Source organism: Lactuca virosa, chromosome 2, assembly GCF_052849685.1.
Source record: "Lactuca virosa cultivar CGN04683 chromosome 2, Lactuca_virosa_CGN04683_v6, whole genome shotgun sequence".
Lineage (NCBI taxonomy): Eukaryota > Viridiplantae > Streptophyta > Magnoliopsida > Asterales > Asteraceae > Lactuca > Lactuca virosa.
The window spans coordinates 175,351-199,345 of NC_136427.1; the positions used below are offsets into that span (position 1 = coordinate 175,351).

Below are 23,995 nucleotides of genomic sequence, written 5' to 3' on the forward strand. Positions count from 1 at the left end.
ACGGACCCTCATCTGATGATATCCAGACCTCAAGTTGATTTTGGAAAACCAAGATGCACCCTGCAACTGATCGAACAGATCGTCGATCCTCGGTAGTGGATAACGGTTCTTGACCGTCAGCTTGTTCAACTCCTGGTAATCAATGCACATCCGGTGTGAACCATCCTTTTTCTTGACAAAAAGGATCGGCGCTCCCCATGGTGAGCTGCTTGATCGGATAAATCCCTTCCCCAACAGCTCCTGGAGTTGTGAGGATAACTCCTGCATCTCAGGTGGCGCAAGGCGATAAGGTGCCTTGGCGATAGGCGCCGCTCCCGGAATCAAATCAATCCGGAACTCCACTTGCCTCTCGGGAGGCACACCCGGTAACTCCTCGGGAAAAACATATGAAAACTCACTTACTATGGGAACCTTCACGATAGAACTCGGTCTCTCAGCTGTAACTCACGTATCCATCACATACGCTACAAATCCCCTGCAACCCTGCTGAAGACCCTGTCTTGCTCTGGCAGCAGAGCAGAATGCTGACCCAGATCGGGTACCCTATCCATACACTGTAAGCACTCCCCCACTAGGGTCTCGTATGGTCACTAACTGACGCTCGCAGTCTATCACCGCTCCGAATCGACTCAACTAGTCCATGCCCACAATGACACAGACATCCCCCATCGCAATGGGTACCAGATCTATCGGGAACTCAACACCAAAAATCTCGAGTACACATCCCCAGATCACATCAGTAGCAAACACCGCACGCTCATCGACTATGGAAACTCTCAGAGGTTGACTCAACGCCTCTTGTCGGATGCTGATGTGACGACTAAATGCTAATGATACAAAGGATCGACTCGCACCCAAGTCAAATAACACTAAGGCAGGTACATAACTCACAAGAAAAATACCTATACATGTTACAATATAAGCACAATATACTCAATAATAGAATAAGTAAAAGAACATATACCAGCCATGGCATCAGGTGCTGCGCGGACCTCCTTCGCTGTCAGCTGAAAGGCTCTACCGTGAGCCCTCAGTACCTCGGCCTTCGCCGGCCGGCTCTCTGTAGCTCGTATAGCAGCAGGGGCAGATCCATGTGCTGATCCCTGTAGCAGCTGCGGGCAATCGGCCTTCCGATGGCCGGTCTGGTTGCAGTGAAATCAAACTGCAAACCCCTTGGGGTAATCCCTCGCGATATGCCCCTCCTTGCCGCACTTGTAGCACACACCCGCTCTGCACACTCCATCATGACTCTTGCCGCACTTCCTGCAAGTACGGCCCTTTTGGCCTCCAGACCTCGGATCAGCGGGCTTCGCCCGCTTGGCTGCCAGCTAAGACTGTGTCGGCCGCCAATCCCTCCCCTAAGACTCCGCCTCCTCCCTGACCCGAGTCTCCAGCTCGATCTCCCTCTTCCGGGCATTTGCCTGGAGCTCAGCAAATGTCCGGTAAGTCGAGTTCGCCACGAACTCATGAATGTCCCTCCTCAGTATGCTCAAATATCGGCTCATACGTGCCTGCTCGGTAGACACGTGCTCAGGGAAGAACAAACGTCCTCTCGTGGAACATCCTCGTAATCACTGTCACTGACTCTGTCCTCTGCTTGAGGGACAAAAACTCCTGGGCCAACCGTTCCCTCTCCACCGGGGGAACATACTCGTCTCGAAACATCACATCAAACCTCTCCCAAGTCACTGCAGTGAGATCTGCAGTAGTGTAGCTGGCTGTCACAAACTTCCACCAGTCCTTCGCTCCCAAGCGAAGGTGGTTCAGCGCGAACCGTACCCTCAAATGATCAGGACAGGATCAAGTGTAGAAACACCCCTCTATATCAGAAATCTATCTCATCGCAACAATCAGATCCTGAGTCCCATCAAACTCTTGTGGCTTCGTGTTGCTGAACTCTCGGTACAACAATGAGTCACCCCCCTGCAGCTTGGCAGCAGCGATAGCTGCGGTGGCTGCAGCAGCAGCCGCCTCAGTAACAACAACATATCGCTCATCAAACGTCTCAATCAGTGTGGTCATAATAGACCCAAACATCTCTGGGATAGCCTCTCGAATAGCTGCGACCACCTCATCGTGAATCATCCTGTGAATCTCATCATCGCTAACTCCACTACTCTCAGGGTTGTGGCGCATACCCACCATGATGTCTCTGAAACACAACACAAAATAATCAGAGACTCGATCGAGAATACTCACACTCGATCACTCGCCCCTACTTGTTCCTTAGCACCCTAAGGATTCTTACTTGGACTGCTCACCGATCCGGGTTTGGATCAACAATCCTACTAAGTCTCATCAGGTTGTTTGAAACCCCAATAAGACAGACACCATATTCCTGATGCATTTTAGCCTATTTTTTAGGGATTTAAGTCTAATCATTTGTGACAATTGCCTGTTTATGCCACAAAGTTACAATTTTTATACCAATTTTTTCAACTATGTTTCCATTTGTTACCAATTTATGCAACCAAATTGGTATGTTTGATATTATGGTACAAATTGGTAGCAAACCGAGACATGGCTGCATAAATTGGTAAGAAATCCAGTTTGTTTCATAAATTGGTAAAAAATTGTAACTTCCATGCGTAAGTAAGTCTTTTACAATTCCATCATTTATTCACTTTCAGGAGTTGCTACTAAGTCAAACTAAAAATTTACTCCATGAACCCATCCAAAACCATGCCTTGTACAAAGATCAAAATCAGAAAGCTTTCAAACACCTTTTCGTTGCTTACCTTCAATGTGAATTATAAAACAGAGAACCAGTAATGATACCTCGGAACGTAAAACTCAACCAAAATATAACGACGGGCAAGAACAATTCGAAAGTAAAGCCAAGGAATCACACTAAAAAAAAGAATTAAGGATCAATTAATAACAAATCCAACCTCGTAACAAATACCTAACCAACTAGTCAGAATTAAACCACAAATATGGTGTCGGGCTGAATAGAGAGCTCAAAAAGTACAAAATCAGATAGAAGAATCAAATGGAGTATAAACCCTATTTCAGATAACACAATTGACAAGATCATAAGACTAAAGGGGATTGAATAATGAACAAACCTCAGATCTCAATATATTATAAATTAAAATGATGAATTGATCAGACGTTTCAGAGCAGATGGTGCGAAGTGAAGAAGATGACAAACTGAGGGGTGTATTGTTTGGCGGCTTTGTAAAGCGGTAACAAACCATTTCATCGACATGACTGGCATATATATAATCATTAGAGTTGTTAGCTCGTCTAACTTTTAGAGAAAATCATCCTTGTGCTTATATGAACATGAATTGGGTACCTAAACTTTTTTCTCTTGTTGATTTTATCCGTGCGGTTTCAATTTGTTTTCTGAATTAGACCCCATCATTTATGTCGTTTTTTTTTGTTAAATAGGTGTAAAGTGCACTTAGTTTATAATTTAAAATTTAAAATTTTATTATTATTATTATTTGTGATAATCCAACTCTAAAACCAAGGTTATAAATAACGTGAGGCGTGATGTAACAGTAATATCGAGCCTCAAACTTTATAGGTCTTGGTGAGGCTATGAATGTTTAAAGCGTCACTTAAAGGGCAATTTTGTATTATATAATTTATAATTTATAATAAGGGAAATTGAGTAAACTAACACTTTCTAATCTTATTTTAATAATAATAACCCTTTTTATTTTTTAAAATGACTACTTGTATTCGGAGCATTTATGGGTAACAGATCAGCCCCGAAAATGTGGTCCCCCTTATATATATCGTTTAACTCGTTCTGGATTTCCCTTCAGTTCGAACTCTGCCATTTCAGATTACCCTATGAGGCTGTTGAGTGCAAAGTTATGCATGAATGACTTTGTAATGGTTTGACTCTTGTAGACTCACTTGTATGTGGTAGAGTAGCCTTGTGACATGAGAGAGAGAGAGAGAGAGAGATGTAAACACCTCTATATAAGGTGGGTTCCATACCACTTGTAGAGGGTGCTTGAGAGATGTAACATTGAGAGTAGTTAGTGTGAGCTATTTTTTTGTCTATATCTAGTTTTTACTTTTTTGTAACACCTTTCATTATCGAATACATCTGTTAGACACCCAAATCACCGTGTTCTTGGTGTTCATTTTAATTCTGCATACCACTTGTAGAGGGTGCTTAATAGATGTAACATTGAGAGTGTTAATGTGATTTATTTATTTGTCTAGATCTAGCTTATATTTTTTGTAACACCTTTCATGATCGAATACATCTGTTAGACACCCAAATCACCGTGTCTTGGTGTTCATTTTAATTCTGCATACCACTTGTAGAGGGTGCTTAAGAGATGTAACATTGAGAGTGTTAATGTGATTTATTTATTTGTCTAGATCTAGCTTATACTTTTTTGTAACACCTTTCATGATCGAATACATCTCTTAGATACCCAAATCACCGTGTTCTTTATGTTCATTTTAATTTCGCATGCTAAATCAATGCTCTTAATTCACATCAATTGGTATCAGAGCGGGTATTCGAAAATCAATGTGATTTTATGGTGAGTCTCTCGATAATCTCTCTAAATCTCTTTGATTCATGCTTGCGTTCTTGAATTTTTTTATTATTTTGGTTCTTTTGGTATATTTCGTTTCAAACCCCATTGATCAAATTATTTTTTTTAAAGATCAATCATATTTTTATTCATTACTTCATATTTCGAAGCCCAAACATTTCATCAATCCATATTAAACCCAAAACATTAATTTCTTCATTTTGAGCCCAAATTGCAATCCAATATTGTTCATCATCGGTTCACTTTAAGCCCATTTATATTTGTTTTTGATCCGATATCAATTCTGATTATTCTAAAAAGGGTTATTTCCATAAAAGACCCTATATTTTGACTTTTTTTCCTTTTTAGACCTAAAACTTTTTTCTTTTCCGAAAAAGACCCAACTTTTAAATGTTACTTGTTATTTTAGACCCTAACAGGTCATCAAAAGGGAAATTGAGTATTTTTATTTCATAAAAGACCCTATATTTTGTATTTTTTTTTTCCAGTTTAGACCTAAAATGTTTTTTATTTCAAGACTAGTTGTATAAAAAACATGATTATATCCTTTTAGTTTAAACATAGACATCGATTTAAACAATGTAATTATCATGCCTACATTTATTTATGATTGGACAATTTCTTTGTCCACGTATATTTTAAAAAAAAAAAGGTAGTTGTAAAAGTTATTTCTTCACTACATCAAGTTCATGTAGCTTAATTTCGTCAGTGTATAAAAAACATAATTATATTCTCTTAGTTTAAATAATAGACAACGATTTAACTTTTGCATATTTTGGCATCGTATTGATTTACGCATGAAACATTTTTTTTAAACCATTACACATACAACGATTTAACTTTTGCATTAATTTATGTTCAAATGGTTTCATTCCCGTAATATAGTTTTATGTATTTATATGTGATGTTAACATTTTTTAAGAATGTCTTAAACTTGAATCTGATATATCTAAACAAAACTATTACGAATGTTTAGGATTAATATTTTTATGTATGTATTTGATATAATTATAACATATTATTCAATAATGGCATGACCGGTCCTGGAGATGTATATATCCTCGAATGCATAGGACGAGTCGGGGAAAAATGACCCCTATCGCTATTATAAGTTTTTTATTTTTAAATAAATGTATATATAATATATAATAAAAGAAATTGGGTCATGTGTAGCTGTCCACTTTGCCCCCCTCAACGCTCCCCATGAATAATGGGCTAATGCTACAAAATATTCTATGGTTTTGGTTTAGGAGTATGATAGTGAATATGTTTGTTAACTGTTCTAAAAAACTGATTAAAAAATTCGACCAAAAAAATAATATAGAAAAGTGAGAGAGGGAAATATGTCCAAACTCACGAAATTAGTATAATAGACAAACTAAAAAAATTTATTTTGTATACAGTTTGTTAAATTACGTGGTATGTTTTTTTTCTACAAATAAAAAAAAAGTTGTTATTATGCTAAAAGATTCTTCCTAGCCATGTATTATCCATGTTACCAAAAAATATCAAATTAACATCAAACTTTTTATTAGCGGTAATAATAACATTTTTTATAAACAATATATCAGGTTTAATGATATAATATATATACAAGATAAAGTTTAATTATATATTTTACACAAAAATAAAATTTTGGCAATTCTTCTAGGTTATATTCGCTCGAAAGATAATAGATTAGATAACATTTTTTAGTTTATACATGTATACTTTCTTTTTTGGTGTAGTCAATAAGTACCTTATATATCTGGTCTTGAAGATTATAACCAATTTTAAAGTTGAGTTTATTTTGAAAAAAAAAACATTTTAGGCCTGAAATGGAAAAAACTATAAAATATATGGTCTTTTATGAAAAAAATACCTAATTTACCTGTTGGTGACCTGCTAGGGTCTGAAATAACAAGTAACAGGTAAAAGTTGGGTCTTTTTTGGAAAATAAAAAAGTTCTAGGTCTAAAAAGAAAAAAAGTCAAAATATAAGGTCTTTTATGGAAATAACCCTTCTAAAAAAAACGATGTTCATAGTTCGACTTGTACGCTTGCATACCCATTTGTACCATCGGAGACTTATGTCTCAGTTCTTAATCGAGGTTGTTCTTGAAGTGTTATCGCATTACTTCTGATCAATTTGTCATTTTAATTTATAAATTATTGAGATCTGAGGTTTATTCATTCTTCAATCCCCTTTAGTCTTATGATCTTGTCAATTGTGTTATCTGAAATAGGGTTTATACTCCATTTGATTCTTCTATCTGATTTTGTACTTTTTGAGCTCTCTATTCAGCCCGACACCGTATTTGTGGTTTAATTCTGACTAGTTGGTTAGGTATTTGTTATGAGGCTGGATTTGTTATTAATTGACCCTTAATTCTTTTTTTTTTGTTAGCGTGATTCCTTGGCTTTACTTTCGAATTGTTCTTGCCCGTCGTTATATTCTGGTTGAGTTTTACGTTCAGAGGTATCATTACTGGTTCTCTGTTTTATAATTCACGTTGGAGGTAAGCAATGAAAAGGTGTTTGAAAGCTTTCTGATTTTGATCTTTGTACAAGGCATGGTTTTGGATGGGTTCATGGAGTAAATTTTTAGTTTGACTTAGTAGCAACTCCTGAAAGTGAATAAATGATGGAATTGTAAAACACTTACTTACGCATGAAAGTTACATTTTTTTACCAATTTATGAAACAAACTGGATTCTTACCAATTTATGCAGCCATGTCTCGGTTTGCTACCAATTTGTACCATAATATCAAACATACCAATTTGGTTGCATAAATTGGTAACAAATGGAAACATAGTTGAAAAAATTGGTATAAAAATTGTAACTTTGTGGCATAAACAGGCAATTGTCACAAATGATTAGACTTAAATTCCTAAAAAATAGGCTAAAATGCATCAGGAATAGGGTGCCTGTCTGATTGGGGTTTCAAACAACCTGATGAGACTTAGGTCCCGTTTGATAGTTTCTGTCTGGGAAAGTGCTGTTTGGGAAAATTTTCTGACTGGGAAAGAAACCATGCTCTTTGATTGTACATCTGATTGACTAAGCTGAATGATGAAAAAAAGTAATAATTCAATAAAAAATAAATTTAAAAAAAGTTATTTAAAAAAATTAATAATCCAATAAAGAAAGAAAGAGGCGGGGTTTGGTGTATAATTGTCTTTCCAGCCCATTCAGCCAGAAAGATATGATTTTGGGGCTTTCTGGGAAAGACATATCTTACCGGGAAAGATCATTTCTTTTGTGCAAATCAAACAGTATTTCCGGTTCATTCAGCCAGAAAGATCTGTTTGGACCTGGAAAGATACGTATCAAACGGGGCCTTAGTAGGATTGCTGATCCAATCCTGGATTTCATTTATTTCTTTGAGAAAACTCTCAACTATATAATGATACATATTATCTGTTAGATTGTCATGTGTTTGTAAGTTTGGATTTGTACTTAGCAGAAATAATTGCGACATGACACCAAAATCTATGCTCATAAATCAATCTGAAGCAATTGTTAGTACAAGTGACAAGTGAGTAGCATATACCATAGTTCAACTAAAAGAGCTAATATATCAACATTTCAATTTTTATCTTTTCCCCAGAGGATGGAAAGGATATTTTGAAGGTTCAGTTCATGTTCTTTAAGAAAAGCTATGGCGCCACGTCATCAATCGTATTCTGTTGTACAGAAACCAGCCACATGCATGTGCTTATTTATGTTAGTACTAGTGAAGTGCATACAGACACAGACTTCATCTGAATCTGAATCTACTACACACATGATTGGTCTTGGAAGCTATGACATCACAGGGCCTGCTGCTGATGTGAACATGATGGGATATGATAATATGGAACAAATTGCCTCTGGTATTCATTTCAGATTGAGAGCTCGCACATTCATTGTGTCACAACCTCAAGAAGAAAAATCCCTAGTGTTTGTGAATCTGGATGCCTGCATGGCTTCACAGCTTGCTACAATTAAAGTTATAGAAAGATTGAAGGCAAGGTTGATAGATACTTCAACATTTCACTTTTACTTTTACTTTCAAGCATGCTACAAAATGTGTCCAATTGCTAGACCGCTGTTAATCACTATTTCTGAATCAGGGGCTGTTTCTTTTTGAGTTTAATCTGGACAGCTATACATAGCTGTTATTTTTTAATGAATTAATAGGGTAACCAAAAGAACCATTAGTCAGACTTAAGACTCTAATACTTACATGTTTTTCCCTTCTTTTTTCCTCCCAAATCCATGAATATTGTGAAATTTGTATATTGGAGTGTAAGGCAAGATGATCATTTAGTCTCATTTATCCATACATTCATCATTACTCATTCAGACACTCTAATAATATTTGGCCTTTTTTTTTCCTTTCCAACTCCTCTAATTTTAAAATGTGAAATTTGTATAATGGAATGTAAGGATGGAATGGTGATTTATATTCCGTCTAAAAACAAAGACCTTATTTTATCATGACAATCATCATCACCCATTCAACCACTTTACCGATACATGAGCTGATAGAAAAAAAAACCACTCCTTATTCTCATATATATATATATATATATATATATATATATATATTCAATTGTTAAGGTATGGCAACCTATATACTGAGGAGAATGTTGCTATTAGTGGAATTCACACTCATGCTGGGCCTGGAGGATATCTTCAATATGTTGTATATATTATAACATCTCTTGGTTTTGTACAACAATCCTTCAATGCTCTTGTGGATGGCATTGAGAGAAGCATTATGCAAGCTCATGAGGATATTCGTCTAGGGTCTGTCTTTATGAATAAAGGTAATATGGTTTCATTCGTTATTTTTTCAAATAGGGTTAAGGTTGAAATTGGTCCTCCAACTCCAACTATTGTGCATGTACTCATTTAGTCACTTAACTTTTTTCTTTTTGGAGGCCCAAAGTCATTTACTTTAAAAATTGTATACAATACATTACACCATATGATCTGATAAAGCAAAGTTCACAAGTTAACCAACTTCTTTTGTACAACTTTGCCCTAAGTTTTAACTTTAGTTACTAAATTCAACTTTTTTTTTACAAATTTCCCCCCAACTCTTTTACAAAATTTTCCCAACTTAACTTTCCAACTTCGGTTTTACCTGTTTTTTATTTTTTATCTTTTTTACAAATTTATTTTTACATGTTCTACAACATCATTCTTGTACATAGCTTTTTAACTTGGTAAAAAACATGTTAAAACGACGTTGTAAAAAAACAGTAAAGTAAGACAAAAAGCAAACAAAAATAAATATTGATAAACAAATTTTGTAATAAAAGTTGGGACCAAGACAAAATTGTAACAAAAAAGAAAATAAAAATAAATATTGATAAAAAAATTTGGAATAAAAGTTGGGACCAAATTCGTAATAAAAAGAAAAGTTGGGCACATTTGTAAAAAAATGGAGTTGGGTAACCTGTGAAACCTGCTATAACAGGTCATATGGTGTGATGGACACAGTTAAATTACCTTGGGCCTCCAAAAAGAAAGTGAAGCGACTAAATGAGTACATGGACAATAGTTGGAGGACTAATTTGGGAATTTCTATGATTGTGTGTGTATATACTGAAACATCTGTTAAAGTATTGGTGCTGTAATCCTGCAGGATATCTGTTAGATGCGAGTATAAACCGTAGCCCGAGTGCCTGAATAATCCAGAAGAAGAAAGGAGTAATTACGAATATGACACTGATAAAGAGATGACACTTTTGACGTTTGTAGATGATGAGTGGGGTCCAGTGGGAAGCTTTAAATGGTTTGCCACTCATGGAACGGCTACGAGCCGTACAAATTCACTGATTAGTGGTGACAATAAAGGTACAGCTGCACGATTTATGGAGGATTGGTATAACAAAGGATTTCAAACCCAATCACTTATCAAATATAAACTACCTCAAAGAATCTCCAACATAATTCCAGACTTTCATCAACATCGTAAGTTTAATTTATATGCTAAACCTTCAAAACAAAACATCTTTATTCAAATAGTAAAAATATTAAAAAGTGGTCCAGGGTATGTATCTTTACCTCTTAACTCTTAGCTCTTATTTATATATGCATGCACCTAGCTTTAAGGCTCTGTTGTTTGGTTGGAAGGAATGGAATGAGAATGGAATGAGTCATAACATCCCATTATCATGTTTGGCTGGCCTGTAAGAAAGTCATCAACTCTCATATGAGCTATTATATCGTATGTAAATACAGCTATCTGTAGTTTATTTTATTACCATTCTATATATTATATATAATTAATTATTGGGTTAATCTCATAGAATACCTTATATATATATATATATATATATATATATATATATATATATATATATATATATATATATATATATATACTAAAAAATAAATTTGAAGTTTACCCCGAAATATATATATATATATATATATATATATATATATATATATATATATATATATATATATATATATATATATTCGGGGTAAACTTCAAATTTATTTTTTAACTGAAAAAGACCTTGTATTTTTTAATTTTTTCCGATCCGACCCTTTTAGTCATTTTTTTCCAAATTTTTTTTGTAAAATGTGAGGTTTTTTTCAAGAAAAACTAAAAAAGTTAAGGGTTTATTTGGAGGCAGTTAGAACGTTGAGTTTTTTTTTTTTTTTTTTTTTTTTTTTGGAATAAAGACAAAGTTGAGGGTTTTTTTGGGAAAAATGAAAAAATACAAGGTCTTTTTCAGTCAAAAAAATAAAATTAAGGTTTAATCTGGAAAAAAACACAAAATATAAGGTCTTTTATGAGATTAACCCTTAATTATTTACTAAACTAAAAAATTAAATATCATTAGAAAGCAAGTAAGAATGTAATAAAAAGAATATTTTCAGAAAGTAAAGTCATGGCATAATGAAAATCATGAAAATTAAAAAAAAGTTATAAAGTTAAAACATAAATTTTCATCCTGTTGCATGATGGAAACTTATATTGTTGGAGTTTTTATTTAGGTACCCAGATGAATTCGAGAGCACACGTATCATTGGCGAACGACAATTTAGAAAAGCCACACAACTCTTTGAAAGTGCATCTGAAAAGCTGAAAGGGAAAGTTAATTATCGACACACATACATTGATTTTTCCAACCTCTCAGTCACAGTCACAGCTGCTAATGGGTCTAGTGTCAAAACGTGCCCTGCTGCCATGGGATTTGCTTTTGCTGCTGGAACCACTGATGGACCTGGAGCTTTTGACTTCAAACAGGGAGATGAGCAGGTACACTACTCACTTAAGGACTCCTATTGCGGCTACCCTTTAGGAGAGAAAACCCTAAAACGAGTCTTGAGTGCTTAAAGTGAGAGAGAGAGAGAGCTATTGTGAGCTTTTGGTGGGTGTTTTTGCAAGGAAGAAGAGGGTTCAAGCTAGAGGATCAAAGAAGGGTGTTGGATCTGCTGGTTTTCACGCTCAAGCTTCAGTTGGAGGTATTGAACTCGACTTTTCCCTTTCATTGATGTAGATCTCTCATTTTAGTAGATTAGGGTTCTTCTTCTTCATCATTTTTGGGGATTTTGTGAATTGGGGTTCATAAGGAAGTTAAAACCCCAGATCTGGACCCTAGGAGGTCCCAAACACCTTGAGGTCTTTGCCTTATCCAGCTTTGGTGAAGCTTTAAGTGTGTATAACCCATTTTGTTCATGTTTTTGGCATTTCTTGCTCTAGATGCCATGCATGGACGTAAAGTCTATGACTTTACGTGACTTATGAGCCCTAAGAGTATAGATCTGAAGTTTGGGAAAGAATCCCGCCTTGAAATCGTCTGAATACATGGGAGTCTGAATAGACTCGCCGAGTTGATGGGTCGACTCGGCGAGTAGTTTAGGGTTTATCCCGATTTGGCTGAGTCATGCGATGACCTGACGAGTTAAGGTTAGCTCGTCGAGTTGGTCTTTCTGAGGATCTCTGAGATACGATAGGACTCGACGAGTCGCACGAGCGCACTCGACGAGTCTAGTCGATTTGGGATATTGACTCGATTGGACTTCTGTTGACTTTGTGAGTGAGTCAATTAGGAGCTTCTAGAACCTTGAAGGGATGAGGGTCTTTTACCCATCCCGGGGGTTAAAAAGGGAATAACAGAACTTAGGAGTTAAATGAGTAAAAGAGATATATTGATTAGATGCTTGTCTAATGTATTTAGGCGGAGGATAATTCGAGAGTGCCAAGTGCGTATTTACTCCTACTAGCTCCGAGGTGAGTCTTCTCACTATACATACCTAGAGAGGTAATCAGAGTTGTGTGACAGAGTATCTTATATGTTATTTGTGTACTGTGATATACTGTATTATTTCTATGTGATTTATGTTATGCATTATTCAGAGTTTACAGAGTTAGGACCGAAAGGTTCATAGAGTTAGGACCGGAGGGTCCATCAGAGTTGTGGGACTGGAGGGTCCCACTGAGACACATTGACCGGAGGGTCTTACAGAGTTATAGCCTCGAGTGGCTAATATGTTGTATGTGGTATTTTGGGGAACTCACTAAGCTTCGTGCTTACAGTGTTATGTGTTATGTGTTTCAGGTACCCCAAAGGATCGCGAGAAGGCACCGACGTGATTGTACACATCTGTTCAGGATGACATGGAGGATTCTGGGATTTGACTTTTGATTGAGATTTTATGTTGACATTGAGACACTTATGATTTTCTTGAAAGATAATATATGAAATTGGTGTATTTTTAAAATGAAAAATTTGGTTGAAAATTTACGTTGTTACACTTTAGTTGGTTGGTTTTATTATTTTTTTTTGTAAAAAATCAAGGTTTGAGCTTCTCTTGATGATATTTTGGATGACGGATAAAGATGTTGATTTTTGGATGGCTAATTTGAAGACGTTGTGTATTCAAAGAGGGTTGCTTGAAGATTGGATTGGCTTGAAGAACTTGAAGGATACTAATTTTTTTAGGATGAAGATTGGATACATTGAAGATTTTTTTGTTGATATTGGGATATGAATTGATTTTTTTCAAAATTTGGATTATTGAGATATTGGGAATTTGGAAGAGTGAAATTATAGAAACTTCCAATGGTTTACTTTTTTTGGGCTATACGAAGAATAAGAATAAAAGTTTAAGGTACACAAAGTTGGTTGCTATTTCGGATACTATACTCGGTTGGAAGTTTTGTCACATGAGCTTGAAGATGTTGATATTTTTTGAGGTTAATAGAGATTTTTTGATTACTTGGATTGGGTTGAAGCAAGAGGATACCATTCTTGGAAGATTCTTGAAGATTAGAAGACAAATGATTTGCTTGGATCTTTGGAAAGATGAAGACCACTCCGACTTGTGGAGTTGGATGAAAATAAAGTGTTGTTTCTTTGCTTTTATTGTTTTTAGACCTAGTCTTTGGTTTTGGTACCTTCTTGATGTTTGGCTTTGTATCATTTTTGGGGTTTCTCCAAAAGTGATTTAAACTCCTGTATTTTCTTTTTATGTTATAAAATCTTTGCTGGGGCTGTGACCTCTTTCCCAAAAAAAGAAAACCCTAAACCCTGAACCCTGAACCCTGAACCCTGAACCCTGAACCCTAAACCCTAAATTCCGGAACAAAATTCTGGAATGTTCATCGTATTCCAGAGGACTTCTTAATATTCCGGACATGCTTTTTCGGATTCTGAACTTGTTCCAGGCTACTAAAAATGACGTTTTTTTGGTGAGAATTTTGGTTCGGACTTCTTATTATTCCGAACATATAAACTTATTATTGTCTTTAAACCAATAAAATTCAAAGGAAAATTAATACTACCTATGTAAATGCATAAATTATATAGGTTTTAACGTATAATCTAAAATAAAGACATATAATTATAAACATAATGGAAACTTACATATAAAAATGCATCTCATCATCGCTATCAGAAGACATTTTCAGCTTTAGTGGTGTCCAGAATGCTTCGTAAGGTAATCCGAAATGACAGAGTTCGAAATGAAGGGAAATCCGAAACTGGTTAAACGATATATAGGGGGACCATATTTCCGGGTCGGATCCGTTACCCATAAATGTTCTGGATACAAAATCGGGCCGAAATTTAAAAATATAAACTAAGTGCAAATTAGTAACTTTACACCTATTTAACTAAAAAAAAATAGTAAATTACACGAATGGTCCTTATGGTTTGGGGTAATTTGCATGCTTAGTCCCTAACTTATTTTTTAACTCGGAAGGTCCCTAATATTTGTTTTTGTTACACGCTTGGTCCTTACTGTTTGTTTTTGTTACACACTTGGTCCCTGTCTTACCTGAAAATACTATTATTTAAATAGAAAAAATGGTGGGGTAGGTAAGGTAAGGTGAGGGGGTGGGGTTGGAGGTGTGTTTATCTAAATAAATTAACAAATTAAGGGAAAAATAGTCTTTTTAGGTAAGAAAGGGACCAAGCGCGTAACAAAAATAAACAGTAGGGACCTCCCGAGTTAAAAAAATAAGTTAGGGACCAAACGCATAAATTACCGTAAACTATAGGGACCATCCGTGTAATTTACTCAAAAAAAAAAAAAAAAAACGACATAAATGATGGGGATCTAATTCAGAAAACAAATTGAAACCGCACGGATAAAAAATCGAGCTAAAAACTCTAATGATCATATATGCGGGTCATGTCGATGAAATGGTTTTTTACCGCTTTACAAAGCTGCCAAACTATACACTCCTCAGTTTGTCATCTTCTTCACTTCGCACCATCTGCTCTGAAACTTCTGATCAATTCGTCATTTTAATTTATAAATTATTGTGATCTGAGGTTTGTTCATTCTTCAATCCCCTTTAGTATTTTTATCTTGTCAATTGTTTTATCTGAAATAGGGTTTATACTCCCTTTGATTCTTCTATCTGATTTTGTACTTGTTGAGCTCTCTATTCAGCACGACACCGTATTTGTGGTTTAATTCTGACTTGTTAGTTAGGTATTTATTTGTTACTAATTGATCCTTAATTCTTTTTTTTGTTAGTGTGAATCCTTGGCTTTACTTTCGAATTGTTCTTGCCCGTCGTTATATTCTGGTTGAGTTTTACGTTTGGAGGTATCATTACTGGTTCTCTGTTTTATTATTCACGTTGGAGGTAAGCAACGGAAAGGTGTTTGAAAGCTTTCTGATTTTGATCTTTGTACAAGGCATGGTTTTGGATGGTTCGTGGAGTAAATTTTTAGTTTGACTTAGTAGCAACTCCTGAAAGTGAATAAATGATGGAATTGTAAAACACTTACTTACGCATGGAAGTTACAATTTTTTACCAATTTATGAAACAAAGTGGATTTCTTACCAATTTATGCAGCCATGTCTCAGTTCTACCAATTTGTACCAGAATATCAAACATACCAATTTGGCTGCATAAATTGGTAACAAATGGAAACATAGTTGAAAAAAATTGGTATAAAAATTGTAACTTTGTGGCATAAATAGGCAATTATCACAAATGATTAGACTTAAATCCCTAAAAAAATAGGCTAAAATGCATCAGGAATAGGGTGCCTGGCTTATTGGGGTTTCAAACAACCCGATGAGACTTAGTAGGATTGCTGATCCAATCCTGGATTTCATTTATTTCTTTTAAGAAAACTCTCAACTATAGGATGATACATATTATCTGTTAGTTTGTTATGTGTTTGTAGATATGGATTTGTACTTGGCAGAAATAATTGTGAATTGACACCAAAATCTATGCTCATAAATCAATCGGAAGCAATTGTTAGTGCAAGTGACAAGTGAGTAGCATATACCATAGTTCAACTAAAAGAGCTAATATATCAACATTTCAATTTCTGTATAATCCAAAGGATTTGGGGATGAATATTAAGCCTCTTACTTTATAACTTATTCAATCTTATCTTTTCCCCAGAGGATGGAAAGGATATTTTGAAGGTTCAGTTCACGGTCTTTAAGAAAAGCAATGGCGACACATCATCAATCGTATTCTGTTGTACAGAAACCAGCCACATGCATGTGCTTATTTATGTTAGTACTAGTGAAGTGCATACAGACACAGACTTCATTTGAATCTGAATCTACTACACACATGATTGGTCTTGGAAGCTATGACATCACAGGGCCTGCTGCTGATGTGAACATGATGGGATATGCTAATATGGAACAAATTGCCTCTGGTATTCATTTCAGATTGAGAGCTCGCACATTCATTGTGTCACAACCTCAAGAAGAAAAATCCCTAGTGTTTGTGAACCTGGATGCGTGCATGGCTTCACAGCTTGTTACAATTAAAGTTATAGAAAGATTGAAGGCAAGGTTGATAGATACTTCAACCTTTCACTTTTACTTTTACTTTTAAGCATGCTACAAAATGTGTCCAGTTGCTAGACTGCTGTTAATCACTATTTCTGAATCAGGGGCTGTTTCTTTTTGTGTTTAATCTGGATAGCTATACATAGCTGTTATTTTTTAATGAATTAATGGGTTAAGCCAAAAGAACCATTAGTCAGACTTAAGACACTAATCCTTACATATTTTTCCCTTCTTTTTTCCTCCCAACTCCATGAATATTGTGAAATTTGTATATTGGAGTGTAAGGCAAGATGGTCATTTAGTCTCATTTAGACACAGACCTTACTTTATCCATACACTCATCATTACTCATTCAGACACTCTAATCCTGTAAATATTTGGCCTTCTTTTTTCCTTTCCAACTCCTCTCATGTTAAAAATGTGAAATTTGTATAATGGAATGTAAGGGTGAAATGGTGATTTATATTCCATCTAAAAACAAACAGACCTTATTTTATCGTGACACCACTTTACCGATACATGAGTTGATAGAAAAAGAAAAACAACCCCTTATTCTCATATATATATTTTTCAATTGTTAAGGTATGGCAACCTATATACTGAGGAGAATGTTGCTATTAGTGGGATTCACACTCATGCTGGGCCTGGAGGATATCTTCAATATGTTGTATATATTATAACATCTCTTGGTTTTGTACAACAATCTTTCAATGCCCTTGTGGATGGCATTGAAAGAAGCATTATGCAAGCTCATGAGAATCTTCGTCCAGGGTCTGTCTTTATCAATAAAGGTAATATGGTTTCATTAGTTATTTTTTCAAATAGGGTTATGGTTGAAATTGGTCCTCCAACTCCAACTATTGTGCATTACACCATATGATCTGATATAGCAAAGTTCACAAGTTAACCAACTTCTTTTGTACAACTTTACCCTAAGTTTTAACTTTAATTACTAAATTCAACTTTTTTTTTTACAAATTTTCTCCCAACTCTTTTACAAAATTTTCCCAACTTTAACTTTCCGACTTCGCTTTTACATGTTTTTTATTTTTATCTTTTTTACAAATTATTTTTACATGTTCTACAACATCATTCTTGTACATAGTTTTTTAACTTGGTATAAAACATGTTAAAACGACGTTGTAAAAAAACAGTAAAGTAAGACAAAAAGCAAACAAAAATAAATATTGATAAACAAATTTTGTAATAAAAAAGAAAATAAAAATAAATATTGATAAAAAAAAATTGGAATAAAAGTTGGGACTAAATTCGTAATAAAAAGAAAAGTTGGGCACATTTGTAAAAAAAAAAAATGGAGTTGGGTAATCTGTGAAACCTGCTATAACAGGTCACATGGTGTGATGGACACAGTTAAATGACCTTGGGCCTCCAAAAAGAAAGTTAAGTGACTAAATGAGTACATGGGCAATAGTTGGAGGACTAATTTGGGAATTTCTATGATTGTGTGTATATATACTGAAACATCTGTTAAAGTATTGGTGCTGTAATCCTGCAGGAGAGCTGTTAGATGCGAGTATAAACCGTAGCCCGAGTGCCTATCTGAATAATCCAGAAGAAGAAAGGAGTAATTACGAATATGACACTGATAAAGAGATGACACTTTTGAAGTTTGTAGATGATGAGTGGGGTCCAGTGGGAAGCTTTAATTGGTTTGCCACTCATGGAACGTCTATGAGCCGTACAAATTCACTGATTAGTGGTGACAATAAAGGTGCAGCTGCACGATTTATGGAGGATTGGTATAACAAAGGATTTCAAACCCAATCACTTATCAAATATAAACTACCTCGAAGAATCTCCAACATAATTCCAGACTTTCATCAACATCGTAAGTTTAATTTATATGCTAAACCTTCAAAACAAAACATCTTTATTCAAATAGTAAAAATATTAAAAAGTTTGCGTCATCAAAAAACAGGGTAATATTGCAATTTTTAATAATACAGGTAAAGAGCTGATGGAAATTGCTTCGAGCTTCCAGTCATCTGGAGGAAGAGGTGTTACAAGAGCTCTAAGTGTTGCAAAACGAGTGAGGAGCAGCTTTAGGCAGGCTGAAAAGCCTCAATTCGTGTCTGCATTTTGTCAAACAAATTGTGGGGATGTAAGTCCAAATGTGCTTGGAGCTTTTTGCTTAGACACTGGCTTGCCCTGTGACTTCAATCAGAGCACCTGCAATGGTAGAAATGAACTCTGCTATGGCCGTGGTCCAGGGTATGTACCTGTACCTCTCCCCTTGATTATATATGCATGCAGCTAGCTTTAAGGTTCTGTTGTTTGGTTGAAAGGAATGGAATGAGTCATTACATTCCATTATCATGTTTGGCTGGCCTGTTAGAATGGAAGTAACTCTCATATGAATCTATTATGTCATATGTAAATATAAGGTGTTTACCATTCTCTCTCTCTCTCTCTCTATATATATATATATATATATATATATATATATATATATATATATTATATTTATAATTTATAATTATAGAATTTATATTACTAAACTAAAAAATTAAACATCATTAGAAGGCAAATAAGAATGTAATAAAAAGAATATTTTCAGAAAGTAATGTTATAACAGAATGAAAATCATGAAAATTAAAAAAAGAAAAACAAACAAATTATCGTCCTGTTACATGATGGAATGAAAAAGAAACACTCACTGGCTCGCTAATAAAGAATAACAAAATGTAAGAAAGGTCCATTCTGTTTCTTTTATTCCAATGGAATGAACCATTCCATTCCATTGGCCCACAAACACTAGCTTGAGTTTTAATAGTAGTATCAAACTTATATTGTTGGAGTTTTTATTTAGGTACCCAGATGAATTCGAGAGCACACGTATCATTGGTGAACGGCAATTTAAAAAAGCCACACAACTCTTTGAAAGTGCGTCTGAACAACTGAAAGGGAAAGTTAATTATCGACACACATACATTGATTTTTCCAACCTCAAAGTCCAACTTTCAGAAGCAGCTAATAATAATAATAATGTCAAAACGTGCCCTGCTGCTATGGGATTTGCTTTTGCTGCTGGAACCACTGATGGACCTGGAGCATTTGACTTCAAACAGGGAGATGACCAGGCAGGTTTTAATATCTCTACACTACACACTTAATTGTTAAATTAATGGATCTAATTTTAGCAATGTAATGTTTTAGGGAAATGCATTTTGGAAGCTTGTTGGAGGGTTACTGAAAAAACCAGATGAGGAGCAGATCAATTGTCAGGATCCCAAACCCATTCTGATCGACACCGGTGAAATGCATGATCCATACGACTGGGCCGTATGTCCTAATCTCATCTAAATTTTTTTTGTGAATGCTACTTAATTATCATGAGTTGACAAAAAAAATTTATGCAGCCTGCCATACTACCAATTCAGATTTTGCAAATCGGGCAACTTGTTATTCTCAGTGTTCCAGGAGGTAATTAATTATTGCTCCATTCTTCAGATCATTTTTTACCCACAATATTCATTCATTCAAACAACCATACTTTAGATCCATGTAACATGTAAGGACATAAAACCACGTATTTCTTTAAATCTTATACTTGGCATATTTAGTGTTATTGATTTTCCACTTGTTTTTATGGTTTTTGTAGAATTCACGACTATGGCCGGGAGGCGTCTGCGTGATGCGGTGAAGGAAGTTTTGACTTCATTTGGAGAGGAAGAAGAAAAAGAAGAATTTCATGTTGTGATTGCTGGACTTACAAATACTTATTCACAGTATGTGACTACGATTGAGGAATATCAGATTCAGAGATACGAGGTCAGCATATCATACCTTACCTTTCTATCGAACATCTGTGACCAAAACACATAAATGCCCTCCTTATCCTCATAACCGAATTAGCCTTAAAAAGCTTGTCATTTATCACATAATTATGGTAGTGTTTGGCATTAGGGAACCAGAGAGGAGATGGAATGGTTTGTTCCATTCGAATGAAAAGAAAACTGTTTCTATTACCTGATGGAATGGAATGGACCATTCTTGAAGGAATGTGATTCCTTCTGTTTTGTTAATTTTCATTCCTTTGGCAGGGGATGTAAATGAAAATTTGTAATATAACCCATTTTTATTTATAAAGTTTTTATTGACAAATATTTTTTAAGGATTTCAAATTTTAATTGTATTATACTATTATTTTCTAGAAATAAATGGACAGTATTTTTCTTACTATAAACTTTTTTGGGTTTCAATGAGCTTTTATTATGTTTAATCTTTTAATCTTGTAGATGATATATACAGAATAGTATTGAAACTTTATCTTTTATTTACACATAATATTGAAAAAATATGAAAATTCATTCCATTTCTACAGCCAACCAAACATGATCATGGAATTAAATCATAAAGTAATGGAATAAACAATGTAATGGAACCGATAATTACATTCCATTATCATGTTTGTTTGGCTTGAAGGAATGTAATGGATTATTCAATGATGTTTTTATTACGTACAATTTCAAAACTAAATAGAATAAAATTAGTGAATAAAGAAAAAAAAATATTATTCTAAAAAAAAATTAAAAATAAACTCTAATTAAATAAAAGATATATCGATATATAAATTAGATATCAACATATTTAATGTCATCTGAACTATATGTATTTCAAATAGTCAAAAGAGGTGTATTTATCATTTTAGATAATTCAAAATTGTTTACGAAAAAGACAAATTAAACACCATGAAATCTTTTCATAATACTATACCGAAAAAATATTGTTAGTTATCTTAAGTAAATAACAAAAGGATAGTCTAATTAAAGTTTTGAGCTTTCTAAAAAAATATTTTTTTTTCCCAAACATTATTATATAAATAAAAGTAATTTATCACTATAATTTATCCTTCCACTCCATCCAAGAATGAAAAAAAACACTCCACCCCCATGGAATGAAAATCAAAGTAGGAGAAGGAATCACATTCCATTATGATGTGACAACACAACATGCTTTATTCGGTATGCAATTAAAGTGAAGCTAGAATTGATAATTATTTATTTATTTTTTGGTTTATAAAAAGAGTAAGTCACAAATTTGGTCCCTGTGTTTTAATCAAAATCGCAAGTTCAGTCCAAATTTTAAAATTGTCCCAATGTCATCCTTAAGCTTGCAGTTCGTTGCGGACATGGTCCCTGTGGTTTACTCAAAATCTCAAGTTCAGTCCAGAATTTGAAGTCATTTTGTATGAAATAGTAAATACAAAGATAAGGAGTATATTGGGAAAATTTGTAACTTGCTCTAAATATGTTATCATGTTATGTTATATTCAGGGAGCTTCGACTCTGTATGGTCCACACACCCTGAATGCATACATCCAAGAATTCAAGAAATTAGCATCTTCTCTGATGAATGACCAAAAAGTGGAACCGGGCCTACAACCACCGGACCTACTAGACAACCAAATCAGCCTTCTAACCCCGGTGTTACTTGACGCAACCCCTCTCGGTTCAAGATTTGGTGATTGCAAAACTGACGTTCCTTCCGGTTCAGTCTTTTCAAGGGGTGATGTTGTGACCGCCACATTCTGGTCAGCCTGCCCGAGGAACGACCTTATGACCGAAGGCACCTTTGCACTTGTGGAGATTTTGGACTCCAACAACAAAGACGATTGGGAACCGGTTTATGATGATGATGACTGGTGCCTAAAGTTTATATGGTCGAGGCCTTCAAAGCTTAGTACACGAAGCTATGCAACTATCGAATGGGTGATTCCGGATGAGGCTGTTTCTGGCGTTTATAGGATTACACATTTTGGTGCATCCAAGTCGCTTTTTGGTTCGGTCAACCATTTCACGGGTTCTTCTACTGCTTTTTCTATAGCATAAAAAAGAAATAAGAAAAAACCATTGGTTTATGATGTTTAGACTTAACAGATGGAGACGACTATTCTATACATACATATAAATCTGATGACACGTGTTAATGGCCTTATGTTGATGTGGAAATAGAAAATGAAATTCACACTCAAACAGAACACTACAGAATTTGGAAGTAGATCTATTTGGATAACGTACTATTTCAGCTACTTATTTATTTTAAATAGAATATTAATTAGAGTTTCACTTTAAAGTCGTATTGTTAAGTTTTTATACTAAAGTGTGGTTTGGTGAAAATTAAAGAATTTTTCCCGATTTTCAGATTTCAGCGAATTACACCAAAAAAAAACTAGGATAAATTACGTACCTGGAACATGAATGTTATACATATGGACCAAACCGGACCCGGCCGACTTTTCGACCGGATCGGTTCGACAGAAATTGATGGACTTTAAACCGGACCTGTTGAGGCGGTTCCCGGTCTGGTCCAGAAGTCCAAATATTTACCCTTACACAAGAATAAACATATATACTATTAATAAAACACAAAAAGTGTCCAAATGTTTAAGAATACACATATATACTATTAATAAAACACAAGTGATCAAAGTTGTGGTGGTTATATATATATATATATATATATATATATATATATATATATATATATATATATATATATAATCAGGATAATATTGTTACGTTAATATAAAGAGTAAATTATAGTTTTGGGAATTCGCATATTCAATCCAAACTTTGAAAATTTGACAATGCATCCCTGTTTAATCCACTTCAAAGACCATTTTACCCTTACTTTTATATATATATATATATATATATATATATATATATATATATATATATATATATATATAATTGTTTAAATTTTTTTTTCTATATTTTGCTGCTTATATTTTATTTTTTTTATTTATATTTTTTATGATATATATATATATATATATATATATATATATATATATATAATTTTATTCGAATATATATATTTTTAATATTTTTTATATTTTGTTCGTTTATATCTTTTGATGTTTTATTTGAATAATTTTACTAGTTTTTTTTTAAATATATCTTTTAATGGTTTTTTGATCTTTTGTTTTTTTATATATTTGTAAAGCTTTTTATAAATATTTTTTGTAAACCCTACACAGCCTTTACAGTAGCAGTTCTTCATCGAGCTCTTCTAAGGTTGTGCTTATTAATCATTTGACACAACTTGATCATATTTCTGTGTTATTGATTCTTTACCTGTTTGAATCTGTTCGATCATTCTAATTTTATACTTAACAATTGGTATCAGAGCAGGAGACTGTGTAATCCATACACATATCTTCTGT

General features: G+C 34.3%; 1 protein-coding gene and 1 pseudogene across 7 annotated transcripts; both read left to right on the top strand.

Annotated features, from left to right (window-relative positions):
• The first annotated feature begins 6,591 nt into the window (after positions 1-6,591).
• Positions 6,592-10,586, top strand: LOC145156191 (neutral ceramidase 1 pseudogene; annotated as a pseudogene). Its single transcript, XR_013736539.1, has 4 exons — positions 6,592-6,694; positions 8,123-8,526; positions 9,118-9,326; positions 10,151-10,586. The product of XR_013736539.1 is annotated as a neutral ceramidase 1 pseudogene (transcript).
• A 4,531-nt stretch (positions 10,587-15,117) lies between these two features.
• On the top strand, positions 15,118-22,903 carry LOC145158815 (neutral ceramidase 2-like). Of its 6 annotated transcripts, none has more exons than XM_079077658.1 (12): positions 15,119-15,305; positions 15,514-15,585; positions 16,158-16,268; positions 16,403-16,806; positions 17,386-17,594; positions 18,320-18,652; positions 18,771-19,035; positions 19,634-19,904; positions 19,981-20,106; positions 20,184-20,247; positions 20,426-20,595; positions 22,101-22,903. In XM_079077658.1, exons 4-12 carry the CDS (start codon positions 16,454-16,456, stop codon positions 22,653-22,655), a joined length of 2,346 nt encoding a protein of 781 aa, XP_078933784.1. In that variant the 5' UTR covers positions 15,119-15,305; positions 15,514-15,585; positions 16,158-16,268; positions 16,403-16,453; the 3' UTR covers positions 22,656-22,903. The 6 variants fall into 6 exon arrangements, with proteins under 6 accessions (XP_078933786.1, XP_078933787.1, XP_078933784.1 ...); XM_079077657.1 differs by having other exon boundaries at positions 16,176-16,268; XM_079077660.1 differs by lacking the exon at positions 16,158-16,268 and having other exon boundaries at positions 15,118-15,305.
• The last annotated feature ends 1,092 nt before the right edge of the window (positions 22,904-23,995 follow it).